The sequence below is a fragment of the Gracilinanus agilis genome, chromosome 2, assembly GCF_016433145.1.
Source record: "Gracilinanus agilis isolate LMUSP501 chromosome 2, AgileGrace, whole genome shotgun sequence".
NCBI lineage: Eukaryota > Metazoa > Chordata > Mammalia > Didelphimorphia > Didelphidae > Gracilinanus > Gracilinanus agilis.
In genome coordinates, this window is record NC_058131.1 from 350902416 (window position 1) to 350928366 (window position 25951).

Sequence of the window (25951 nt, forward strand, 5' to 3'; positions counted from 1 at the left end):
TTTCTTTCTTTCTTTCTTTCTTTCTTTCTTTCTTTCTTTCTTTCTTTCTTTCTTTCTTTCTTTCTTTCTTTCTTTCTTTCTTTCTTTCTCTTTCTCTCTCTCTCTCTCTCTTCTTCCTTCCTTCCTCTCTTACATTCTGACCTAGAGACAATTCTAGGATAGAAGAGCAACAAGGACTAGGCAGAAGTCAGGGTTAAGTGGCATATAGATTTTTTTCAACACAATTCTTGTAGTCAAATATGATCAACTGGTACTATTTCTATGTATGAGCCATTAAAAACAATAGGGTAATGTCTTGGTTTTATTTGTGAAATGTAAAATATTTTCATCTATCAAACCAAAAATTAGAATATAAAATGCACCTTAATTAATCATGTAAACTGACAATTAAAAAAACACAACACTTTTACTTTCTGTCTTAGTAACAACTTTAAGACAGAAGGGAGAGGGCTAGGCAAATGGGGTTAAGTGATTTGCCCAGGGTCAGACAGCTAAGAAGTGTCTGATCTGAACCCAGGTCCTCCTGATTCTAGGCCTAATGGTCTATCTATCCCATGCCACCTAGATTCTCCTAAACAGGCAATTTTAAAAGAGTAGAACTAAAAACATCTTTGTTGCCTATTATCTGTATGACCTTGGGCAAGTCACTTAACATCTCCTGGCCTCAGTTTTCTCCATTGTAAACTGAGAAGACTGAATTAGATGTTCTCTGAAATTCCTACCAGTTTTAGGTTTATGATTGCTATGAACTATGACATTTTTTCCCCCAGGAAGTAGAAATGTCAACATTTTCTCCTCATAGTCTTGAAATTTTTCTTATCTTAGGAATAATAGTGTAAAATGTACCATAAAGGTTCATTTGTACAGCCATGTACCTTGCATGTCTTGTCTTGCGTGAATTAGTATATTGTGCAAAAGAAAATGAAAAGTCAATGAATGATAGAAAATATCTGTCAGATACAAGGCAGCCTGTAATAATTAGATTTCAAATTATCCTCTGTGGTCTCATAGATTAAACAGCATAATCCTGGTGTGTTTTTTAGGGAATTAGGGGATGTCCAAACTCATTTCACTGGCATAATGCAACTCCTGTATGGAAATTCCCTCCCTAGATTCAGATTGTTGGGAATCAATGAGTTGCATTTTCTCACTGCCAAACTCAAGAAGGCCTGAAGACTCTCCCTTCCTGTCTCCGTCTCTCCTAGTCTTTGTTTCTTGGGGTACTACTGAGGCAGTCAGTGACTTAGTTATGGTCTCACAGTCTATACCTGCCAGAGGCAGCCTTTGAACTTCCAGCCTTCCTGACTTAAAAGGCAGGCCTCTCCTGGTTATCTGTGCTGCCAATCAGACCTGAAATGAAGGGAAAGAAAATAAATGTTGTTGGAAAAAGGCATTCCAGGGAGTCATTTGGTTTCAGGACAAATAGCAACTCCAGAGGCTAAGGAAAGGCAGTGGGGTAATGGGATGGGGTGCTGGACTTGAAGACAGTAAGCCCTGGGTTCAAATCCCTTGAGACCCCTAAGCAAGTCATTTAAGCCTCTTAGTACCTCAGGCAACTTTGCAAGACTGAGTTGTAGAGAAGGTGCCAGTCCATGCTAGTAGAGGAAATTTTCTCATTAGGATTTTCCTACACCAGGGAAATCACAGATGTGGACCCCCCCCCCCCCACTCCCCTTCTCCCTTCCTCCCTCCAAGTAATAAACAATCCTCAGCACTAGTGGGTTAGTGTGACATGCCATATGTTTCACAGAGCCTGCTCTCTCCATTGTGGTGGTGCTTATTCTTCTGGTATCCTGTCAGGTGATGCTCCCCTTGGCTCATTGCTAGCCTGAAGGTTTTCTATTTTTGCTGTGTTCACAGTTTTATTACCTCCTCTCGCTGACCTTCCATTTGACTAAAGGGAAGTCAAAGTCCTTTTAGAACATCCCAGAACACTGGCAGGGGGAATTCTGAGATGGAAAGTCTGGGGAAGGAAGCCTAAGAATTAGAATGTCTTTGCTTTTCTCTGTGTTTGCTGTACATTTGTCAGGTGGAGGATGTCAAGAGCAATTTCTGACTGCAGCAGCAGGCTTCATACTGCAAATTTTTTTAGCTATGTTCTGATGATACGGAACCCATCAACAAGAAGGGAAATATTCCTTAAAACACTATAGAAATGGGGGCAGCTGGGTGGCTCAGTGGATTGAGAGCCAGGCCTAGAGACAGGAGGTTCTAGGTTCAAATATGGCCTCAGACACTTGCTAGCTGTGTGACCCTGGGCAAGTCACTTAACCCCCATTGCCTAGTCCTTACTTAAAAACAAAAACCCTATGGAAATGCAAATCACTATTGATAAAAAAATTTAAACCCTTACCTTCCTTCTCAGAATCAATACTATTTTTTGGTTCCAAGGCAGCAGAATAGTAAGGGCCAGGCAAAGGTGGTAGAGGAAGGATTTGAACTTGGATCTTCTGACCTTAATTCAGAGCTTTTTTTCCACTGGACAATTTTTCCTTTTCTTTTTTTTTCTCCTAATAATATGCTTTTTCCAATTATACGTAAAAACAATGTTAAACATTTACTTTTTAGAATAAATTGAGTTCCAAACCCTTTCCCTTCCTTCCTGAGATTACAATTCCTTTTCTACTGGGGCTTTTTGGAGTCTAGTGTTTTCAGCTCTGAGTTGCCTGTCTTCTTTCTTCAACCTTTCATCATAAGCTAGAAGGAACTCAACATGGCACTTTGGTTCTTTGTTCTTGGTTGTCTGATCTTTTATTATTGTTTTGTCATCTTTTGGAGCTTTGTTCCTATTAAAAGGGTCAGCTGGCCCTTTCATTTTCTCTAGGAGAAAAAGTAATATGCCCAGGTCCCTGTTAGGGACAACCCATGTTTCTTTTTTCTGTGGAAGGACAGTGCTTCTGGGAGGCCGAGACTCTCTGGCCACTGGCATCTTTTTCCAAGGGTTTTTAAGATCTGAAGCTTGTGTGTTCAACTGAAGATGAATAACTGGACCTATGCTCTTCTGGTCCTCCAATGCTTCCTCCTGCTTTGCCCTTTCCCCCTCTCCTAGACAAGCTCTAGTTTCATACCTCTATTTCTTTGTAATAATACCAGTGACAGTTGAGTCTCTTCAGGCTGCCAGAAAGGGATGCTGCTCTCTTTTTGAAGCAAGAAATAACCTCTTCATAATAAAAATAACTGCATTTCATATGACACTCAAAAGTTTGCAAAACATTTTACATATATTTTTTCATTTGATTCTCATAATGACTTTATTAGGGTGGATCACTATTTTGTAAATGAGGAAACTGAGGCACAGAAAAGTGTGTCCTTCAAGACCAACCCTCTATCCACTAACCCCATCCCACTGCTTCTTTGTATTTCACTAAGAGGGTTAGGTTTGGAGTTGAAAAGATCTGGGTTTAATTCCTGTACCAGAACTATACTAGTTCTGGGGCAGCCAGGTGGCTCAGTGGATAGAGTGCCAGACCTGGAGTCGGGAAGACCTGGGTTCAAATCTGACCTCTTCCTAGCTGTGTCACCATCAAGAAGAAAGCTTGGTAGACACAAACTATGATTAGAATGGAAAAAATGAAAGTAATCAGCTCCAGAGTCCTCCTAACTTCTTTAAATTTTTTTTTTTATTATTTTTTAAACCCTTACCTTCCATCTAGAATCAATTCTGTGTATTGGTTCTAAGGCAGAAGAGCAGTAAAGGCTAGGCAATGGAGGTTAAGTGACTTGCCCAAGGTCACACAGCTAGGAAGCATCTAAGGCCAGATTTGGATCCAGGACCTCCCATATCTAGGCCTGACTCTTAATCCACTGAACCACCCAGATGTACCCCCTAACTTCTGAGAAAATGTAGTAGAAACATTTGAAATCAGCAATGATTATCCAGATTTTTTACAAATGGCTCTCACACCATCTCTTTGTTGCAGATCCCAGAGTATTCTTTAAAAGTTCTGAAGTACAGACTGGAAATAGCCAAGGACTCAAACAGAGAGACATCAGGGCTTGTCAGCTCAGTCTGCAGCCGGGCTAATAAGCCTCTCACATCTCCCCTCGAGCCCCTGTAAGAAGCACTGGACATGACCAGGCACCAGTAGGTTTTCAGTAGGTTTTTATTGAAATGTATTACATTAGCAAACCCAAACCCACAGGTATACACATGTCAGCATATACCACAGAATGTCACTACTATATTATACTGACATCAAAACATGTGCACCGAGAAGTTTTGCTGCTGTCAAGCTGTGTTTTCCAAGGGCTTTGACAACTCCCTTGCAGGTGCCGTCCCAATAGAAGGCAAATGCCTTTCTCATTTTCCCTAGAATTTTATCCAGTTACCAACCTTACGTTTTTAATATAGGACACCCATTGTTCCCATCTCCATCTAGTCTAGAATAAATACAGCTTCAAATGCATAGAATCTTGACTCTTATCTCTTAGGACAAAGCCAATGTACTGCTTTCCATACTGAGGATTATTGGAAAGATCCCTCTTGTCCTCCTAAGAGTCTCCTGTGCTATTGTAGAAAAATATTTTTGTCTCTCACCCTCTAAAACTTTGTGCATAGTTATTGGTGACCTAGAGCAGCAGGTCTTTCCTGACCCAAAGCTCCAAGAGGTGGATTTCATATCTCACACGAATCCTCACGGCCAAGGGGCTCATCGTGGCATGACCTTGGGACATCTTAGATGTGAGCTTATGAACTTATGGTTACAGTTGTCAAGCTTATCACTGGGAATTTTTTTTCGTCCTTTGGGCAGTAGCGCTTTCTACCTCTTTATATGAATACTATTTTACTTTGTGGAATTAATTTTCTTTTTTCTATTCTGTCCCTCCCTTTAGCAGCAATGAAGAAAGGGTGATGTTCTGAGGCTTAGCCGAACGAAAATTTGTGCAGGGTAGCCCCCCTCCCTGGAAATCGTGTTCCTTCCGCCAAAGAACATCTTAGGAGCTAGTGTTGAGTTTAATGCCAAAACTTGCCAGTAGGCAGCCAGATGGAGATCTGATCCTACCTACTCTTTCTAGCCCAAGATCTAGCCCTTCAGCCTCATCCACCCCAACCTAAAGGCAGAGCTGGGGCACTGGATCATGATGGGGCAGAAATCTTGGGTGTGTAGTTGTTTGGTTGTGTCTAGGCTAGGAAAAGCCTGCTTGCTTGGTGGAAAGAAAGGATTCTGCCATTTCAGAGTCTATAAGGTGTCACTGGATTGTTTGAGGCCTCCTGGGCCAAGCCGTTCAGCTATTGGTAATGGCCTGATGGGGTCTGTGCCCACATCCTATAGGCCTAAGTGAAAGCCAGAGGAAGGAGGTGGCCAGTGCAGAAAGCAGGGAAAGCAGAAAGAGCTCTTGCATCCTGTTAATTATGTAAAAATAGCTCTTGAGAATTCGCTAAAACTGTCTCTGGCTCTCAAGCAGCTGATTTAGAAAGAATGCTGGGGTTTAGAAAAGATGATCATAAAAGTCTTTAGTAGCTGGTGAATGGTCTTGCTGAGCTTGAGATAAAGCCAATTAAGTCCCACCAAGGTCATTGATCCTTCCCTTCCTGACACACTCTTGCCTAGCAAGCAAAGTGGGGCATTGATCAAGAATGTGTCGGATTGTATTGTGCCAGCATTGCTGATGGGGGAGCGCAGCAAGTCATGTACAGAAGGAAATTGTGGCCTGGAGAAATCTGGTCAAATGAAAGCTTTAGTAGAAAAATGCCTTGGTTACTTTTTTTTTTTTCCTTTACAAAGGTTCTGGCCCTGCCTCATTCAAGCTTTTCCTACTACTATCCCTGGGTTCAGAATGAAAAGGGGAGACTGATTATGAAAGCTAAGTCCACAAAAGACGGCTCACAACTCACTTGTACAAGATCAGAGAATTGCCCCTCATGCTACTGTAGGACCAGAGGAAGAGACCTTTGGTTTTTCTCAAAGAGGTTCCTGATTTCCTGCTTCTGATTCATCCCTGTGCTGGGTTAAGAGTGGAAAGAAAAAATGAAGACCTGAGCCAAAGAGGATGCATTCACAAATTAGGTTGGCGAAGACATGAGATTATCAGGCTTAATGTGCTCCAGGGCTCACTGGATGAAAAGAAACACCTTCACTCAGTCCCAGACCCCAGAGTGAAGGTTGGGGTCATCCAAAGGGGATGGGCAAGTGGGAGCAACCAGTGTTGGTGAAGAAGGTGAGACAAATCCTGGGACCTACATGGATTGGGAGACAGCATATGCAGCCAAGCTCAGAGAGTGGTAGAAGGTCCCCAGAGACTCAAAGTCCTTGCTTTAATTGTGGCACACGGCCAGCAAGGGACTTGCTGGCAGAGATAGTTTGTTCTTTCAATCAGAGGACCAGAGGCCAATGAGGACGTCTGAAACTCCCAGGGGGCACCTGAAGGAAGATGATGCTCCTTTCTGACCCTCTTGGGAAACATGGGGGTTTGCAGAGGGAGCCATGCCTAGGATTTTCAGCCATCTAAGAAGACCAGGATTCCCCCCAAAAAGGGCAATGTTTAGGCCAGACTACAGATCAATGGCTTTCTTGAATTGAGCATCTCATCAAAACCTTCCATAATGCAAGAATGGCTGACCTCGCACAGGGCATGTAGGCAAGGTCAAAGGAAGCTAAGTGATGTGCCACATGGCAAGTTAATGGCAAAGACACGGGGATAGAATCCAAGATTACTAAGGAAGTTATTTATCCATGCACAAGCACTGAGAATTTGGTGGTCTCCACCTTCCCCTCTCCTTTCTGAAATCAAGAAAAGACTGTTTCATCCCCCAAATGCAGATACAGATTTTCCCTTTCCCTACACCACCCTGGCTCTTTTGAGTATTTATTCTATTGTCACATTGTCCACATTCCTCAATATGGCTCTTTCAGTTCTCTTGAGAGGCAGTATAGTGTAGCAGAGAGCACCTTGGACTTAGAGTCAGGGGATATTGGTTCAAATCCCAGGTCTGACACTCACTGCCATCTGATCTTGGGCAAATCACTTTGTTTTTCTCCTCGGCTTCCTGGGGATAACAACATTTGCAATACTTCCTTTAGAGGAGAAAAGTGCTTTGACAACCTAAAAGCATTATTGTCGTGTGAGTTAATAGTTACTTATTATCCAGGAAATTGGTCCTAACCTCACATTAATTCAACATTCAGCAAGCATTTATTAAGCGTTACCTATTTGCTGTACACTATGGAATCAATGAACATCGCAGGAATGTTTCTGGTCTAGGAAGCATTTTCTGTCTTCTCTTCCACAGACTTCCAGATGGCCGTGTACCTCGGCCTGTTCAAGAGCTAGCTGATTTTAAGACACTGAGTAAACAGGTCAGTAGAAATGAAGGGGAAAACAATTTCACTCTCAAGGTGGCTGAGTTCATGTAATCAGAAGGCCTTTGTTTTTGTTTTTAATTAAAGCAGACCTTTGAGGAAGATTTGGCATTTACTAGCCATGAGAACATTGGCAAGTCACTTAAAATCTCTTTCAGACTCAGTTTCCTTATCTGTAAAATGAGGATATAGATGCAGTAACTACCTCATGGACTGAGAGTTTCAAATGACATGTATATATATACACACACGCAAATATATACATATACATATGCCTTTCATAATTTTTAAAACATCACACATCAGTTATTTTTTATTAGAATTTGTGTTTAGCATATGTTTCCTCTAAGGTCAAAGTGGGCTTTGAGTTCAATCATGTACACATTTTAATAATATCTGGCTCTGGGTAAGCTTCACATATCTAGGAAGTGTCTGAGGTCATATCCGAACCCAGGACCTTCAAATACTGTCAGTGGATTTTGAGAGAAACATGCTACGATTTTCTTTTTTTCAATAGACCCTTATCTTCTGTCTTAGAATTGATACTTAAATATTGGTTCCAAGGCACGTTAATGCTAAGAAGGCCATGGGAAAGGGAAGTCTGCCCACAATGACCACTCTGTTGGCATCCTAAAGCCCAGCTCTGATTTCATCCCTCCCCTGCCTTCTCTCGGACTCCAGGATAAACACCAAAGCTCCTTGCCTGGCACTGAAGGTTTCCTGAGCTCTGCCCCTAACACATCTCCCACCCATCCCTACAGAGCTTGGGCTCTAGCCAAGCCGGGTGCTCCCTGAACGTGTCCTGGGCTTTGGCTCACGTGTTCTTTCTTTTGCCTGGAATGCTGGGCAATTGCGTGGCTCTCCCATCCAGTCTTTAAAGCCCTGAATTCCTCTTCAGCACTCTGTACCACCCTTAAAGCATTTATCAAAAGCTGACTTTTACTAGTAGTTATTTGAATACTTATCTTAAGCTCTCTTCTAGTTCTCTGAGTGAAAGGCCTGTTTCATTTATCTTTGTTCAGTGATACGGTGCCTAGACCTCCCGACTCCTGGCCTGGCACTCTATCCACTGAGCCACCTGGAGCTGCCCCACATGCTACCATTTTGACGAGCTTAGATTTCTTTCCCTAATGGAGGTTGCTTTTGGAGAATTTCTGTAAAGATAGTAAGCTCATTTACTGGTCTAGGTCTGTATTGTTTTTTTTCTAAAATAGACAATAGGAAGATTCTTGTTATCATTTTCATAAAGGAGGAACAGGAAGCCCAGAGAGGTCCAGTGATTTGCCTAATGTCATGCAGAGAGTAAGCAGAAGAGCTTGGATTTTGTGCTTCTTACTCCAAGTTCAGGACTTTCTCCCCAATACCATGCTGCACTTTGGGGATAAAATATCTAGATGCAAATAGTTCACGGGACCAGAGTTAGTCTGTGATACTAGTAAGAATGCTATTATTAGGGTCAGAAGCCTGGGATTAAGTCTACACTCCAACATTCCCTAGTCCTGTGACCCAAGGCAAATCACTTTACTTCTGAGATTGTTTCCTCATCTATACAATGGGAATAATCATACTTGAAACTACTTATCTTATGGGATTGTTGTGAGGAAAATGGTTTATAAACTTTAAAGTACTACAGGATGGGAATTATTTCTAAGTTAGGGTCACTGTTAGATATTTATGAACTTATAATGGAAGGGCTTCTCTTTGTGTCATTTTGGAGGAGGCGGGATCCCTATCTTTACCTGTTTTGAATTCTGGCCTAGGGAGAAAGGAAGCTAGCCAGTGATTAGACAGGAATGCAGGTGGTACTCACAAGACCAAGTAAAACAGTAGGTTTCCTAATTGGCCCAGGATGGGCCTGGAATTGTAAATTGGACCAATGAATTTGATTTAGAGAATCCCAAATCAAATGCTGTCACTGTAGCCAACTGTAAATGCTTCAGCCTTGGAATCATCAGAAGGCTGAGGGAGAACAGCCAGACCCCAAGGCCCTGTTATAGAATATGTTCCCTGACCATGGAACCTCCCTGTTCTCTACATTAGAAAGAGCTGCTAGAGATGTCTAGCAATAAGATTTATGTACAATCATCAGTAAATAAATACAGATTACAGTCATTGAATCATCCTGAATTGTAAAAGGACCAGACAAATTGGACAGAATTAAATTTTTACAGAACAGATGAGAGAAATATCTAACTGAAAATAGCCAATTCTTCCATTTGAAAGAGTGATGTTGCTCATACTTGTCAATGCATCTGGCTGATAATCCCACCAATATATTCAGATGATTGCATTTTGTGGGCAACAGAATTCAAAAAGAATAAAAGCAACAGTAGCTTATTTCTCTCTTATTAAATTTCTGAGGGAACTAATATCCTAGTCAGGGAGGAAAAGGCTAACTCCACTACTACCACTAGGGGCTTTCTAAGTCTAGCTAGAGATAGGTAACCCTGGGATTTGCAAAAAAGAATATGCTTGCTGACAAGAAACAAGTTCCCTTTCTCAATGGAATGTCTGATCCCTTTATCCAACTTGCTGGTTCAGCCATAGGATTCCTCTGTAACTGTTCAAGGTACCCAGGGGCTGTACCAGGTGGTACAGAAACAGAGAAAGGGCATCAGAAAGGGCTCAGAGGTAGCTTCTTCCTCAGGAAGCTACTAAGGCCCAGCAAGTCATTTACTGACTCCCCTGATAAGCACCTATTGCATGGCTTAATTCCAATATTTTATGCCACTGGGGCCAGAGTACTGGAGCTACTGAATGCCAAAGGAGGAAGCAGCTTTTTTGCAGTTAGCCCTGGCTCCAGGGATACTGCAGTTTGGAATACTTCAATACTTTAGGAAGTGGCAATTCCAGAGTAGGTAGCTCATCCCTTTCTGCATAAGCAGTTTGAAACCTCTATATAGTGAATAGAGAGGGTCTTCATGGATGGCTGAGGCTAAAAAAAATGCCCATGGCCAACTATCTGATGATGAGGCACCCTTAGATATACTGATCCTGACTGTCACTGGGGAAATGGGGTCTGGAAGGATGTGACAGAAATGAGAGACTACTGGAGTTAGTCTGTTTCTTAAGTAGCTTCCCCTCTCCCACCCCTATTTGGATCCCTTTCCTTTCCCAAAGCACAGCTAAGTTTCTTGAAGAAAATTTTAAATAAGATGGACATATCTTTTGTTGCTAGCCACTCTGCTGGTGATACAAAAGCCAATCGGGTAACACTGTAGAACCAGAGAAGAGTCTTAGGTGGGAAAATCCAAACACGGATTTGGAGAAGAAACCATGCCCAGTGCAGCTCTGCCCGGAGAATCTGTTCCAGAGGGAATGGTTGATGAGGCATTCAAACCTGGGCAGGTGAATGGCCACTGAATTTTCCCTGGGCAGGGAGTCCTTTAGTCCAAGGAATTGCTTGAAGTCAGGAATGCCATCTTTTAGTTATGTGTCTTCATGACTGACTTTTTCCGGTCCATCTCTCTAGTGAAGAAGTTGGTATTCCTTTATGTGTCTGCACAGGAAGATGGCCATTTCCACAAAACTGGGGCTCAGTTTGAAATTAGAGATTAGTCTAAACACTCTCCTGGAAGAGCTCCCTAAGTACTGCATAGCCAACAAATTACTGAGAAACTGAATGAATAGTTGTCTTCCTGGTCCAGGAATGACCCAGTAGAAGTGAAACTGAATGGCTCCTCTCCCTTTTCCCCTCCCAATAACTGAGCTATGACTGTTGCTGACCTTGCCCTGAAGCTGCCCACCCAACGAGGTCAAACTTCCCTTGCCAAAACCGTGTTTTGTTTAAAACTCAGTTTATCAAAAATATTTCTACATTATAAGGACCATAATAAAAAGAAAGGAAAAAACTAGACAAAAAACAATGAGAACACTCCTAGCTTGGTAAAGATAAAAAAACGAAGCTGTCAATTCCTTAAAAGTCTGCCCTGCTCCAGCCTCGAACTATTTGAGAAGAGAGTTGGAATTAGGTCAGGGTAGGCTTTTCTGCTAAAGAGTATCACTGCGTCAGCTCGCTGAGGGTTTTGGTTGAAGTCTCATTTGTGTTTAAGTCACAGCTTTGACACATTAGATAGAGTAGGACACATGCTAAAAAGGACTGGTTGCATATGGAAAGACAGCAAGTACCCCTCTTCCATTTATGTTTTACAGATTCCATAAAAGTAATCAGGCAGAGGAGTCCTTTCTTTGGGTTCCCAGTTAGAACTAAGTCAAGATGTACAGAGATTCAAATTTTCATTCACATAATGATACAAAAGCATTTGTAACTTCCCGTACAGTAACTTTGATTAAAATGGAGAAGCAGATTAAACTATTATAGCAAAAGGTGCATAGATATGTTGGGTTGATTTGCTCATCAAAGGATGCTGGCAGTTATGTGTCAAATGCACACATACATATCTTTCTTGCCTCTAACCCTACTGTTTTTGCTTTAAAAAAGCATTTCTTTTTTCTCCTGCTGGACAAAAATACAAGATGCCTCCTTTCTGTATGTCTACATATAACCTTTCCTGTTCATTCTCCTTTGCTGTCTTCATTCCCGTTATAAGGACCAGCAGATGGGAGCTGCTTGTTATACCAAACCAGACCAGGGAATGGGAATGATTTGGTGTCATACCAGAGAATGGGACGGTTTAACTCCACAGTGAGAAAAAAAATCAGATAACCATTGGTCATCCTGCATGAGATTCTGAGTGCTCAGGAATCAACCAAAAAGGACAGGGATTTTTGCCCCATCTCCCTTAGCATGTGGGCTGGCAGACATGGCTGGAGTGACATTCCAGTAACTGTAAAAGTGACTTCATGCTCAAAAATGGAAGTTAGAAGTGAACATGTGGATGACTCTGCCTATTCCTCGCTGTTGGCATCCAGTGCCACCACCCATCATGGCTCTAAGGACAGGTCACTTTACCAAGAGCACAGTTGGTCAGTCTCGTGGCAAGGACAAAAGTACACATCCTTTCCCCAGTCTCTTCAGAAAAAGGCCTTGTCACAGAAAGAGAAAGGAGAGAATAGAGAGAGATCCGGGCAGCAGCTCATGATCCTCTTTACTGGAAAAAAAAAACATCACCTGGTAGACTTGGGCACACAATGGAACTCTTTATCACAAGGACTATTAGAAAGGCAAACTCCACTCACACAGAGCAGTACATGCTAATATATAAAAAGACACCTTCAGTACACAATGGACCCTGGGGAGCCAGGGCTAAGCCTCTTGTATCCAGATGCAGCTCACCATTCTTGTGAGATTGGACAACCTTGGAAGGGCGATGTGTGATGGCGCATTGTTGCAGGGTAGTCCCATCTTGGGGGAACTTTGGATCTTAGCCTGGAAACCCAACCCTCACATGGGAAACGCAGCAGCTCTTCCTCCAGGACGAGACACCAACAGAAGAATACAAAAGAAGAATGATCAGAAACCAACAAAAGAGTGACCCCAAACATCAAGGTTTCCTCAGGTTTTGTTGTCATCGTACATGTCCAAGGAAGGCTCAATCATGGAGAATTCGCTCTCGTAAACCAGGCTTCGAGGGGACAAAGAGTTGCGATGAAAGAAGTGCCCACCTAAAGGAAAAAAACAAAAACAGAGCAAAAAAGACTTGATTAGGAATTAGGCATAAATGTCATAGGGACACAAGGGAGAAAGAGAAATGTATTCTCACTGAGGCATCATGTTAGTGGAAAAGTCCATTTCAGACATTTCCCTTTCCCATGGGGCAAGCACAGAACCTAGCCACGTCAATAGAAGCATATCCGACACATTTATGACCCAATAGCTCATAGACTGTCTGCTAATTCACAGAAGGCTTGTGATCTCTATCAGAGAAGGCAACGATCACGTTGACAGAACCATAGATCCTTAAAGTACATGGGGTGGTCATTCACTGAAGCTTTACAAAAAGATTTGTCTTTGCAGCTCTTTAAACAAGTTTCTTTAGTTCTTTTAACATAACTCAGTACACAAATAAGGTTCATCCACACACCTTTTCTGGAACATCTCAATCATGTAAAGAATGGCACATATATTATATTTTTATCGCACCAAGCAGCAATATGCTTCAAAGGAGACACTTGGGCCAACACTGTATCTGTTGTTGTCTTTTATCCTCATAGACTGGAAGAACAGGAATACCAATATTGTTTTTTTAATGATGATTTTAATGCCTAAGTTTCCCTATATTGCCCAGGCTGGAAGTATAGGAGGTACTTATGGGCCCAATCCCACCACTGACTGGCATGAGAGCTCTGACCTGTTCTTTTTTGACCTGGCCTGGTTTGTCTCTCTTTGGGCAATTTGGTGGTTCTCTGCTACTGGGGGTTTACTCTATTAATGTTGATTTTTTTTTTTTTACATTTTATTTTTTTAAAAAACCCATACCTTCTGTCTTGGAATTAATACTCTGTATTGTAAAGTGGTAAGGGCTAAGCAATGGAGGTCAAGTGACTTGCCCAGGGTCACAAAGCTAGGAAGTGTCTGAGGCCAGATTTGAATCTAGGACCTCCCGTCTCTAGGCCTGGCTCTCAATCTACTGAGCCACCTAGCTGCCCCCTATTAATGCTGAATTTAGCTTAGACAGACTTCTGATCAGCATAACGCACTGAAGCTAAGAAATCTCCCTCTCCAGAGGTGTCAGCATCAGCCCCACCTGGCAGCTGGCATTACAGGAGTGGGCCATGCCCTCTGGCTTGCCATTGATTCTAGCACCAACTATGTTTTGCGTTTTTTTCTTCTTCAGGTTACAAAGTGAGTTTATAGGGAACTGAGAAGGAAGCTCTTTAATTTAGTTTAAGAAGATGGTGCCTCTCTTTGAAATCTATCAGAATAATTACTCTGCATGAACCATTTTCCTTCTGGCCTAGATTGGGAAGTTGCATATTATCACCCCAAATACAGCCCCAAGACATTTACCCTTTTATTAAAGTACGTAATTTCCATCTGCAATATCAAAGGAAAACTGACATTTCCATGCATAGGGAATATTTAATATTCAGTGTGATAAAGAATTAAATGCATTACAATGATTCCTTCAACCTTTAAAAGTCTACCAAACTAGATTGCTTTTTCCCCAACCATTACAGAAACATCAAATTGCTTTAGCCCTTTGGGAGATCTGTTTGGAGGGACCTACAATTTCAAAGGTGTTGGGTGCTCCCTTCATGGATGTACACCAAAACATTATTCTGAGCATTTCCTGCTCATGTCTTTCCATGAATTCTCCACTGAGGGACTCCTCAATGTGTTGAGGGTCTCCCTCTGGTTCTCTGATCATTTTATGGACCCCAGCATAGCCCTTGAGCTTCACTCTTGCCTGCCTCTCTCCTTTTCTGGTCATACACATCCTTCATGACATCATTTACATTATTTCTCATGTGCAAGCCATGCTTGAGAATGTTTGAGAGGCCATAAGACAAAACTTGGAGTAAATCTGAAGAAAAACTTTGCTTCCAATACATACCATATAGAACTTAAAAAAAATATAGATCCTTACTTTTTATCTTAGAATTGATTCCAAGGCAGGAGAGGGGCAAGAGCTAGGCAGCTGAGGTTAGGTGACTGGCCCAGGGCCACACAACAAGGTGATATATTGAAGCCAGATTTATCCCAAGTCCTCCTGACTCCAGGCCTGCTGCTCTATCCACTGGGCCACCTAGTTGTACTTCATATATAATTTTTGGGGCTGGCTCCAAGTAGAAGGTCTTGGGGACATCTATTGAGGCACTTACACCTGCCTACTGGCCAGTTGTGATCTTGCTCCAAGGTGGATGTAAAGTAAAGTGGGAGACTCCTCTTGGATGTTGTATTAGTAGGCGAGACCCAAAGCCAGGATCTACAGACATCACCCAAGGCTTTTTTTTCTTGGCATGCTTAACATTTGAAAAAGTCTAACAATGAAGATCTTGAGTTGCCTATACTGTAATCCTCCAACTGGGCACAACTGATGCCTATTGCGAGGAAAAGAATTTTCTTGCATGTCCCAGGGATGGAGCAAGTGGATAAATTCTACAGGGAGAGAGGTGGGTGGTTTTGTCAGGAAGCACAGACTAATTTTAGGTTCAAGGAAATATTGGAATGGGCACAGATCAAACTGAAGATTTCATGCTTGGTTTATCTTCAGTGGCTTAGCTTTGTGGAAGTGCATAATGTGGCACTTAATTATAAAAAACACACACAGATCCACAAGGTCATTAAGGCTGCAAGTATGCAAAGTACAAGATGATTAAGTCTCCAGATTGTGTGCTCTATAGTGCTTCTATGTACTGGCTATTTTCAGAATTTAGAGTCATCATAAAAGCAATGGGTCCTTCTAAACCTTAAACATTGAGGCTGCAGGGGTGACAAGCAATCTATAAATGGTGTTTATTACAAATCTGGACAATGAAACTACCTAGTTGTAGACACCATTTTCTTTTTCATATTCTAAGATGACTGGAAAATGGCTGCTCCAGTTGATAATGCAAACTACACTGAATGGTATGCAAGATTGAATGAAATTTCCATCCAATGGGAGAATAATTCTCATCCAGAATCTGCCACAGCATTGCTATATATTTATCCAATCTGAAACCCAAGGAATGAACACCCAAGGCCAGCTCAAGGACTTTCCGAAGATCCTGAATATTCTATGGTTACTTCCCTGAAGAAATCAAGAAAACTGAAGAGAACTTCATCTACCTCACCTTTTCTTTAACATATTTCCCTAGAGATTTTCTATTTTTGTATCTTAGATATTTCTGACAACCCAAATCTAAAATAAATAAAAAACATAGCTCATACAGGATACAAGGATTTCCAGAGATATGAAATTGCATTCAACTGGCTTAAGAAAAATTCCCACATTTTTTCAATCACATAACTCAAGGGGTTTGTTACACTCAAGAGTCCCTTCCTCTGTGGGAACCTTGTTTTTTTATTTGATAAATACAAACCCCAAATCCTTTATGTTATTGCTTTGTCAGAATGCGTAGTCTCTGCTGCTTTTTTTCTTAAAACCCTTATCTTCCATCTTAGAATCAATACTGTCTATCAGTTCCAAGGCAGAAGAGTGGTAAGGGCTAGGCAATGGGGGTTAGGTGACTTGCCCAGGGTCACACAGCTAGGAAGTGTCTGAGGTCAGTTTTGAACCCAAGACCTCCCATCTTTGGGCCTGGCTCTCAATCCACTGAGCCATCCAGCTGTCTAACCTACCCTCCCTCCCCCCAATTGCATTTTAAGCTGGTTCCGTCTACATGTTTGACCCCTCTTCTCCAGGGGTATTCTTGTGCAGTTGGACTGGATGACCTCAGAGTCGATGATCTGGGCCCTGTATTTCAGCTGTGTACAATCTAAGAAATCATTACGATATTTTCTTAATGCTATTTTGAAACTTTATAGGTTGTCAGGCTATAAAACCCATAAGTGCAGGGCCCATGTCCTAATTATCTTTGTAATTTGGTCATGACTGGGCACAGTGCTCTGCCTTGAGAGTGAATTCATTTGTCAGAGAAATGACATTTTTTCCTCTCCTGATTCACATTAGTTATCTGAAGTTGTTGGTTGGGATAAAGTGAACTTTCTTTCCTGTGAACCCCAGACATGGGTAATAGTACAACTTCTTCTCAACATAGGTATAGCACACAAAATCGCACTTGCCCGGAAGAGTATTCCATTTTTAAACACTGTACTTTGCAAGCATTCGGTCCTGAATTGTGCTAGGTGAAAGTCTCTGCAAACTGGGCCCTTGGAGGAGAAACAATTTTATTCTGTGTTAAACTATTTAATTTTCTCCCTTAAAAATGTTAATAATAAATTATTGAACCTCACACATTTTAGTTCTAATTATAAGGCTGCCTTCTCAACTGATGGCATCTCATCTGTTCTGAATTAAGCAACAGTATTTGGATGTAGATTTTGGCTGCAGTCCGGAATTCCCATGGTGCCAATTCAAAAAAAAAAATCTATCTCCATTACATTTTAAAAATTAAATTCTCTCTCCCAAAAAGTTTTCTTGGCTACCTAAAAACTAGAATAAGCAAAAACTAAAACCTGATAACACATTTAAGAGCCCAAGAAGCAGCTGTGGAGTACTGGAAAGAGGATTGGCCTCCAAGGACTTGGAGACAAGATCATAGGTTTGAGAGCTGAAAGGGAACCTGGGAGGTCATCTAGTCCACTAGTCCACTAGGGCAGGGAGACTAAAGTGTGGTCAGGAACAGATTAAAATAGGATTGGGAAATGTTTAACAAAATAAATAAAAATACAATACAAAAATGTCAATTTGTGGTTTTCTAAATAAATAAAAATAGAATACAAAGAATGTTAATTTGTAGTTTTCTAAATCTATAGGCAGTTGCTAGTATCTGTTTCTGTTTGAGTTTGACCCCACGGATCTACTTCAACTCCATATCACAAATGGAGATAAGGGAGGCCCAGAGAGGTCATGATTTGTCCCCAAACCACAGAATAAGTAGCAATGGTGGGATTTGAACCTAGGTCCCTGGATTCCAAAACCAGCAATATTTGTGTATCCTGGGGAAAGATACCTCATTTTCTCATTCAAAGTCATAAGCAGAATCTAATTTCAATTACTGATAATTCTCTGGTCATGAAGTGGGTGAAGTCACCCCATACTATTAACATTCATGCCTTACAACTACAGCACACTGATGTTTTATGCTCAGATCTCAAGTCAGGCTAAGCATATTTATTTACATTATATATATATATAATATTTATATATATTTATGTAATATATAAATATTTAAAAACATCACCTTCTTTGAACTGCTACAAGTATCAGTTCCAAGACAGAAGAGCTGTAAGGACTAAGACAATTTGGGTTAAGTGACTTGCCCAGGGTCACACAGCTAGGGAGGTGACTCTATCTCTACTGAGCCACCTATCTGCCCCAGGCTAAGCATATTTTTTATTGTCACACAAAACGCACTTCTATATTGGTCACTGTTATAAGAGCACATTCACACATAACCAAAACCCCAAAATAAAACCAAAGATACATCTATGTGAAAGAAAGTGGGGGTGGATGGCGTTCTCCACACAATCCTTCAAGATTGTCCCAGATCATTGCACTGCAGAGTAGGCTAAGCATATTTAAGGGCTAATTTGTTTACCTCTTATTCTCTGCTCAGACTCTAAAATTCTGGCATAAATACTTGAAAAAAAAGGGGAATGCCACCCCTGCTCTGGCTATATCATTAAATATCATTGTATTTTTATCAATAAGTTGCCTTATTGAAATTTGGCTTTAATAACTTATAACGTAAACACTTTACTTCTTAGGAATATCTTATCTTTTCATGGAAATAAAACCAATGCAGAAGGAAGCCAGTTTGACAACACTACAGAAGACAAAGGGACGGTGCCAGTTTTCTAGGGTTACTGATGTAGAGGGAAGAACTGTTGATTCCATTCGTATTATAAAGTTTATTCATGGCTGAAGCCCATCCGTGACTATAGATTTCCACGCTGAGGGAAGCTGAATGACCACTACTGGACGCTTCAGGAGCGAGTTTCAGGGAGGTCAAATTGGACTAGATGGCCTCCAAGATCTTTTCTGCATGAGATTCGAGGAGTCTGGGAATATTTCAGTCACCAAGAAGTTCCCCTAATACTGCATCTGCTGGTATGAGAGTGGCTATAAAATGGCTCCAAATCAGACACAGCAAAACTTTGATGTTCTTGAATAGTGAAACTGCAGATATCGATATGACAGAACATGGCACACATCTGGAAATATTTGTTACTGTCGATCCCAGAGTCACCACATGTTTTGGTGCCCATTTCTGAGTCCTATTTGGGACAAAGTAAAAGTGAAAATGCCCCAAATGGCAGCGTGGATGGTCTGCTAAAGATGGTCACATGTGCAGTCTCTCACAGAATAACTGTTACTTTGGGACACTGCAGTATCTCAAAAGAGGTGAGTAAAAGAAAATCCATCAGCCACAGTTGTGTTTTATTATTTATTTTAATACAAAGCTTTGGCATTAGCAATTTTATGAAAAAATAAAATGTACTAAAAATAAAGGCTTGCTCATGTGGCATGTTTGGTAAATGATGCGCATGAAAATAGACTCTTTCTCCAAAGCTGTCAGAAACCACTTCTTCCTTCAAAACCATTCTGCTCTGTGGACCAAAGGAGAGAGACAAAAGACAAAGATTAGTCAAAGGGTGGCTGATGACAATTAGAATAACAAGTTGCCCAAGCTAAAAGTGAGAACAGAACTAATGCTAAAGGGGCATGTGTGTGTGCCTAGTACTAGTTAGTAAAACCATGAACTGCCAGCATTTCTTAGCAAATGATAATCTCTGAACTGAAGCTTCTTCCTTTTCTTCATTTTAAACCATTGCCTTTTGTCTTAGAATCAATACTGTGTATTGGTTCCAAGGCAGAAGAGTGGTAAGGGTGGGCAATGGGGGTCAAGTGACTTGCCCAGGGTCACACAGCGGGGAAGTGTCTGAGGCTGGATTTGAACCTAGGACCTCCTGTCTCTAGGCCTGGCTCTCCATCCACTGAGCCACCCAGCTGCCCCTGAAGCCCAGCTTTAGGACAGTTCAAAGTTATCCTGAAGGATTAAGTGTGATTGTGAGAGAGCTCTGAGTTTTATAAATACAGCAACATTTCCCATAATTCAGAATATGCTTTCCTGCACAGAATGTTTTGTTCTGAGTTGCTATCATTTATACTCTGTCTCTTGAGATGAACACTTGTTTATCAAAAATAGTGGGTTATGTTTTGAATGGTTTGAATGGCAAATAAATTTCCATATATACACAGCTCCACTACAGCTACAGGTAGTCAGAGCCTTGTAGAGCTCACTCACCCCCCATTTATTTATTTATTTACTCATCCAGCCAGCCAGTCATTCATTCATTCATTCATTCATTCACTCATTTATTTATTTATTCACTTATTTATTTATTTATCGATTTATTTATTTATCTATTATTTATTTATTTATGTTTGTTTGTTTGTTTACTTATTTATTTTCAAGCCCTCACCTTCTGATTCGGTATTGGTTCTAAAACAGAAGAGTGGCAAAGGCTAGGCAGTTAGGGTCAAGTGATTTGCTCAGGGTAACACAGCCAGGAAGTGTTGGAAGCCAAATTTGAACCCAGGTCTCTCAGACTCCAGGCCTGCTGTTCTATCCACAATAACCACTCTGTTGGCATCCTAAAGCCCAGCTCTGATTTCATCCCTCCCCTGCCTCCTCTTGGACTCCTAAACACCGAAGCTCCTTCCTGGCACTGAAGATTTCCTGAGCTCTGCCCCTAACACATCTCCCACCCATCCCTACAGAACCTGGGTTCTAGCCAAGCCAGGGACTCCCTGAATGTATCTTGGGCTTTGGCTCACGTGTTCTTTCTTTTGCCTGGAATGCTGGGCAATTGCGTGGCTCTCCCCTCCAGTCTTTAAAGCCCTGAATTCCTCTTCAGCACTCTGTACCACCCTTAAAGCATTTATCAAAATCTGACTTTTACTAGTAGTTGTTTGAATACTTATCTTAACCTCTCTTCTAGTTCTCTGAGTGAAAGGCCTGTTTCATTTATCTTTGTTCAATCTTGCAGTACTTAGCACAGGCCTGGCAGAGTAACAGACCTGCTGAATATTGAAATTTAACAAGTATGTTAATTTATCAATTCCTCCATTAATACCTTGCCATGATTTATACTATTCCCCTCCTCCAAAAAAATGTCAAAGCAAGTGATGTTTTTCGGTCTGATTAAAAACTTAAGTATTTGAATACTAAAAGCTGAGAAGTCTTTTTGGTAAGGCCTGAAATTTGTAACCTTCCTCTGTTTTGCTGCCACTGCTTTAAAATGAAAAATAAGTAATGCAGCTATATCACTGAACATGTTTCTGAAAAGTTTATTATAGTTTGGGTGGCAAAGGAAGGACAATAATTACCTGAAAATTAGACAACATCATACCTTTTATTTCTACTTATGCCATCATGGGCATAGAAGAAGAGGCTCTCTCTGTCTCATGGTATTATTTCAAGGAGTTTGAAAAACAATCACATGGTTTTCATACGACATAAAAGAAACTCAGTGTTTTGAAAGGATTATATTTGCTATTTTAACTTCTAAGCTTTTCTATGTATCAAAAAGGTTAAGACATGTAAAGAGCCAGCAGTAGTAGCTGCTTCCTGCTCTTCGCTCCCTCACATCTGATCCTGTGATGGAAGAACCGTCAGATCAACTAGGACAACAAAATCATGATGATGAAACTTTTAATATCATCCCATATGTCCCAAGTATTCCATAGTTTTTAAAGTGCTTTGACATACATGATCTTCTGTGTGGGCAAGTGAGCAGAGGGAAATCATTGTCCATTTACTTCCCTATAACTAGAAAAAAGGTCATGCTGGTTTTTTATTTAGGAATGTGTGTGTACAATTCCGGAATCTTTGGGCTGGTACGGAGATTGGGAGGTCTAATCCCCTCCCCAACCATTTACAGAGGAGGCATTTATTTCTTTTTAGTCCAGACCTGTGTGATCGCAGGTGTGGAAATGCTTCCCAGTAATGCACTCTGGCTGTTTCTCTATAACTTCTGTTCTTGTGATTTGCTAAAGGTCACACAGTCAATAGGGTGTTAGAGGCAGGGCTTGAACTCAACATTTCTTGACTTTAAGGCTGGCCCTTGGATTCACTATGCCATGCTGACTCTCAAGAGGCAGTCACACTTAAAGGAACAATAATTTTAAAAATATTATATATATGCATATGTATATTATAATATATATGTGGCTCAGTGGATTGAGAGCCAGGCCTAGAGACGGGAGATTCTAGGTTCAAATCTGGCCTCAGATACTTCCCAGCATGTGACCCTGGGCAAGTCACTTAACCCCCATTGCCTAGTCCTTGCCACTCTTCTGCCATGGAACCAATATTTAGTATTGATTCTTTTTTTTTTCCCCCAAACCCTTACCGTCCGTCTTGGAGTCAATACTGTGTATTGGCTCCAAGGCAGAAGAGTGGTAAGGGTAGGCAGTGGGGGTCAAGTGACTTGCCCAGGGTCACACAGCTAGGAAGTGTCTGAGGTCAGATTTGAACCTAGGACCTCCCATCTCTGGGCCTGGTTCTCAATCCACTGAGCCACCCAGCTGCCCCCTTTAGTATTGATTCTAAGAAAGAAGGTAAGGATTTAAAAAAACAAACAAAAACATGCACATGTAAATATATATATATATATGCACATATATACATATATAAACACACACATATATATTTATATAAATATGTATTTCCTAAGAGGAACCAAAAGAATACATGGGCTAATAAATTTGGAGTGTTCAGTAGTACAGGGGATAGAGTCCTGGATTTGGAATCAGAAAGTCTATATTCAAATCCTGCCTCTGATACCTTAGCTGTGTAACCTTGAGCAAAAGTCACTTAACTTTTCTCAGTCTCAGTTTTCTCATCTATAAAATAGGGATAATAAAAGCACCTACCTCAATGGGTTGTTGTGAGGATCAAATTACTTAATATATAAAACACTTTGCAAACCTTAAAGTGCAATAAAAATGCTATTATTGTTATTTATTTACTTCAGCATTATGATAATTAAATAATGAAGCAAGGGAAAAACCTCAACAACTTTCTTTGGAGGTAGAATGCTTAAAGCTTTCTTTTCTCTGGGGAATTGTTCATTTGTTTCTGTTGTGTCTGACTCTTTCTGACTCCATTTGGGGTTTTCTTGGCATAGACACTAGACTGGTTTGCCGTTTCTTTTTCAGCTCATTTTATAGATGAGGAAACTGAAGCAAACAGGGGTAAGTGACTTGCCCAGGATTACACAGCTAGGAAGTATCTGAGGCTAGATTTAGAAACTTATGAACTTGAGTCTTCCTGACTCTGGGCACAGCATTCTATACATCACTCCACCTAGCTGCCCTGATTCTGGGGAAAAAAATAATTCTAATAGTCATGTATTTCTTGTGCTTGTACCCTATCACTAAGCTACCTTAGTTAAGTGTTTTGCATTTGATGCCAATAGTTTCAAAATCAGAGGGACATTTCTGTTATAAATGGTTAATGAAATGAACATTTTTAGCATTTAAATGAAAGCTATGTATGACTTTCATTTTATTAAATTAATTATTAGTAAAATTTCTACATAGGCGCTTCCTTCAAACAGCTATAGAACCTAACTATACTTTTTTTGTCTTGCCCATTCTACTCACTTCTGGAATTTACTAGCTCCGTAAACTATGAACAAGTCATCTAATTTAAGTTTTAGTTTCTCTTGAAAAATGGGGATAATAATGCCAGTAGTACCTATTCTTACAAGGTTGTTGTGAGGCTCCAAATGACATCATGTACTTAGAAGTATAAAGCAAACCTTCAAGGGCCATATAAATGTCAGTCATTATTACTATCACTGACCTCATATTCTCTAGGGATTCTGTTAAAGACTTTGCGGAAATCAAGGTACACTTGTTTAATATCCCCCCAAGCTACCAGTCTACTAATGCTATTGAAAAAAGACAAACAATTCTCTTCTCTTCTTTGGTAAAGTATTTTAACTTCTGATGGGTGAAGGAGGAACCCAGACAGCAGAGATTAACAAACACTTAAGATAACTTCAATTGCTGGACACTAAATCAGGCTCCAGGACAAAAAGGGAAACACACTGGACATTATTCATTCTCACAAAAGAATTTTTGTTCTTAAAAAAAGATTACATCTGAATGTGTACAAACTCTTCCTGGAACTAAATTTAAGTAGGAGTTTGCTGGATGGGTTCTGGTATAGAGGAGACCAGATAACAAAGCAAAGGAAATCTTTGATGAGTTTTACAAAAGACAAATAACTGCTCAAATGTTTGATTCTCATAGTAACTCAATGAAATTGTGTGTGTGTGTGTGTGTGTGTGTGTGTGTGTGTGTGTACGTTTATGTAAGATGCTACCCCTCTACATCTTAGCACACAGGTATTATTACTTATAATAACTGAAAATTATGATGGCCAAACCTCTAGGGTATTTATTTTAAATGGGTTGGTTTTTGAGTAATAAAGTTATCACTAGGCTTGCATGCAAAGACTTTAACATTTGAAAAGAACCTGACAGAATTTAGGCTGTGTTGCCACAGATTTTGAGACTCATGATAATTAACACTGGTATAAGTCTTTAAAGTTCTCAAAGTGCTTTATATAAGGTTCTAGGAAAAACAAATAGTTACCATATATTTATTCGACAAACTCTCAAATATCAACTGTCTTTAGTGGGTCTTTGACAGCTATTAGATGATCACTAATTCACAGTTAAATTCTCTAACAACTATGTAGCTGGTCATTATTTCTCAAGGCGAGAACAGTATGCTTTGGATAACAAGACATTGGGTAGGCACTCCTATCATGCTGCTATTTTAAATTAAGTCTAGACTGCATCCTTACTCAAACAAAGGCTAATCCCCTACAGCATATGTAGGCAGAAGGGGTACTTGCACATAAACCTAAAATTTTACTTAGAAATCTTTAAGTACGTTTGAAGGGTGTTTTTTAAAAAAGTAAGTATTACTTGTTACTTGCTTTGTCTATAGAAGAATTTCAGTATGGCTATTATGAATGTTTGGTTTTAACTAAAATTACATCTGGTGGAATCCTGTCCATCTTACATGTTAACTTAATATGTAACCCAAAAGAAGCAAATTAGAATGAGCTGATGGATCTTATTTAAGATAGTTCTTAAATGGAAGCTCTCTACCAAATAGCAATTTTGGTTCTGATGTAACTAAAAAAGTTTTTCCTTTCAAATTGTGCAGAGCGCCAATAATTTTAACGACTGACAACTCTTTTTAGTAGAAAGAATAAAAAGGTCACTGAGTATAGGGGAGGATGCTTACCTTCCTGACTGCTCTGGTAGGAGGACATTCTTATATTTAATTAATTAATTTAGTTGTTCATATGTAAATTATGAAGGAAGATTCAGACACAGCCAACCTAAAATTTTAAGAAATTAATTTTTATCCTAACCAACTTGGGGCAAATGCTGAGCAATGCCCAAATGTTGCTTTCTTATTTGTAAGTGAGCCACATGGATGTTGGTAATAGTTTATACAGCATACCACTAATTACACTGAATAAAACAAAAATAATCTTTTGTTGCTATGGAAGGCTGCTCTTGGAAAATCAGAATATCTGGAAACTGGAAGATACTTAAAGGAATTCGAATTTGACTTCCCATCCAAAACAGGAAACTCATTAACAATACCTCTGACAGAAAGTTTTTACTTGATTAAGTCCAATGACCAGAAGCTTGCTTATGAATATCAACTACTTGACACTTATGTAGCCCTTTAAAGATTGCACTGGGTTTCATAAACATGATCACATTTGAATCTCACAGCCACCAGGCCTGGGCCCCCCAGTTCTGAGAAAAAAATCTTTGCCATATCTTGCTGGGGCCCCCCTCCATTCTACCAAAACTTGAGATTCCACCCCTGGATCCCCTGACTCTAATGGAAGTAAGCCTTTACTTTATTTTGCCAGGACCCGGGCCTCCATTCCACCTCCGGAATTCTCCTTGCCATGCTCCTACCCTACTCTTCTGCCCTGTTCCCCAGCTGCAAGCCCTCTAGCTCGCATTTATGTTCCATCTTCCCCATTAGAGCATGAGCTCCTGAAGCAGAGACTGTTATGCTTGCCTA

At 40.5% G+C, this 25951-nt stretch overlaps 1 protein-coding gene across 3 annotated transcripts in view; it reads right to left on the reverse strand.

The window, feature by feature from the left end:
- Positions 1-12331: 12331 nt before the first annotated feature.
- Positions 12332-25951, reverse strand: part of RNF130 (ring finger protein 130) — a 107692-nt gene continuing 94072 nt past the window's right edge. For 2 of the 3 annotated variants that reach the window (XM_044664404.1, XM_044664403.1), the window contains one exon: positions 12332-12866. In XM_044664404.1, the coding sequence (XP_044520339.1) occupies positions 12798-12866 (69 nt within the window). In that variant the 3' untranslated portion in view covers positions 12332-12797. Of the gene's footprint in view, positions 12867-19302; positions 19423-25951 lie in introns of those variants that run through there. The other variant, XM_044664402.1, reaches the window with a different exon arrangement.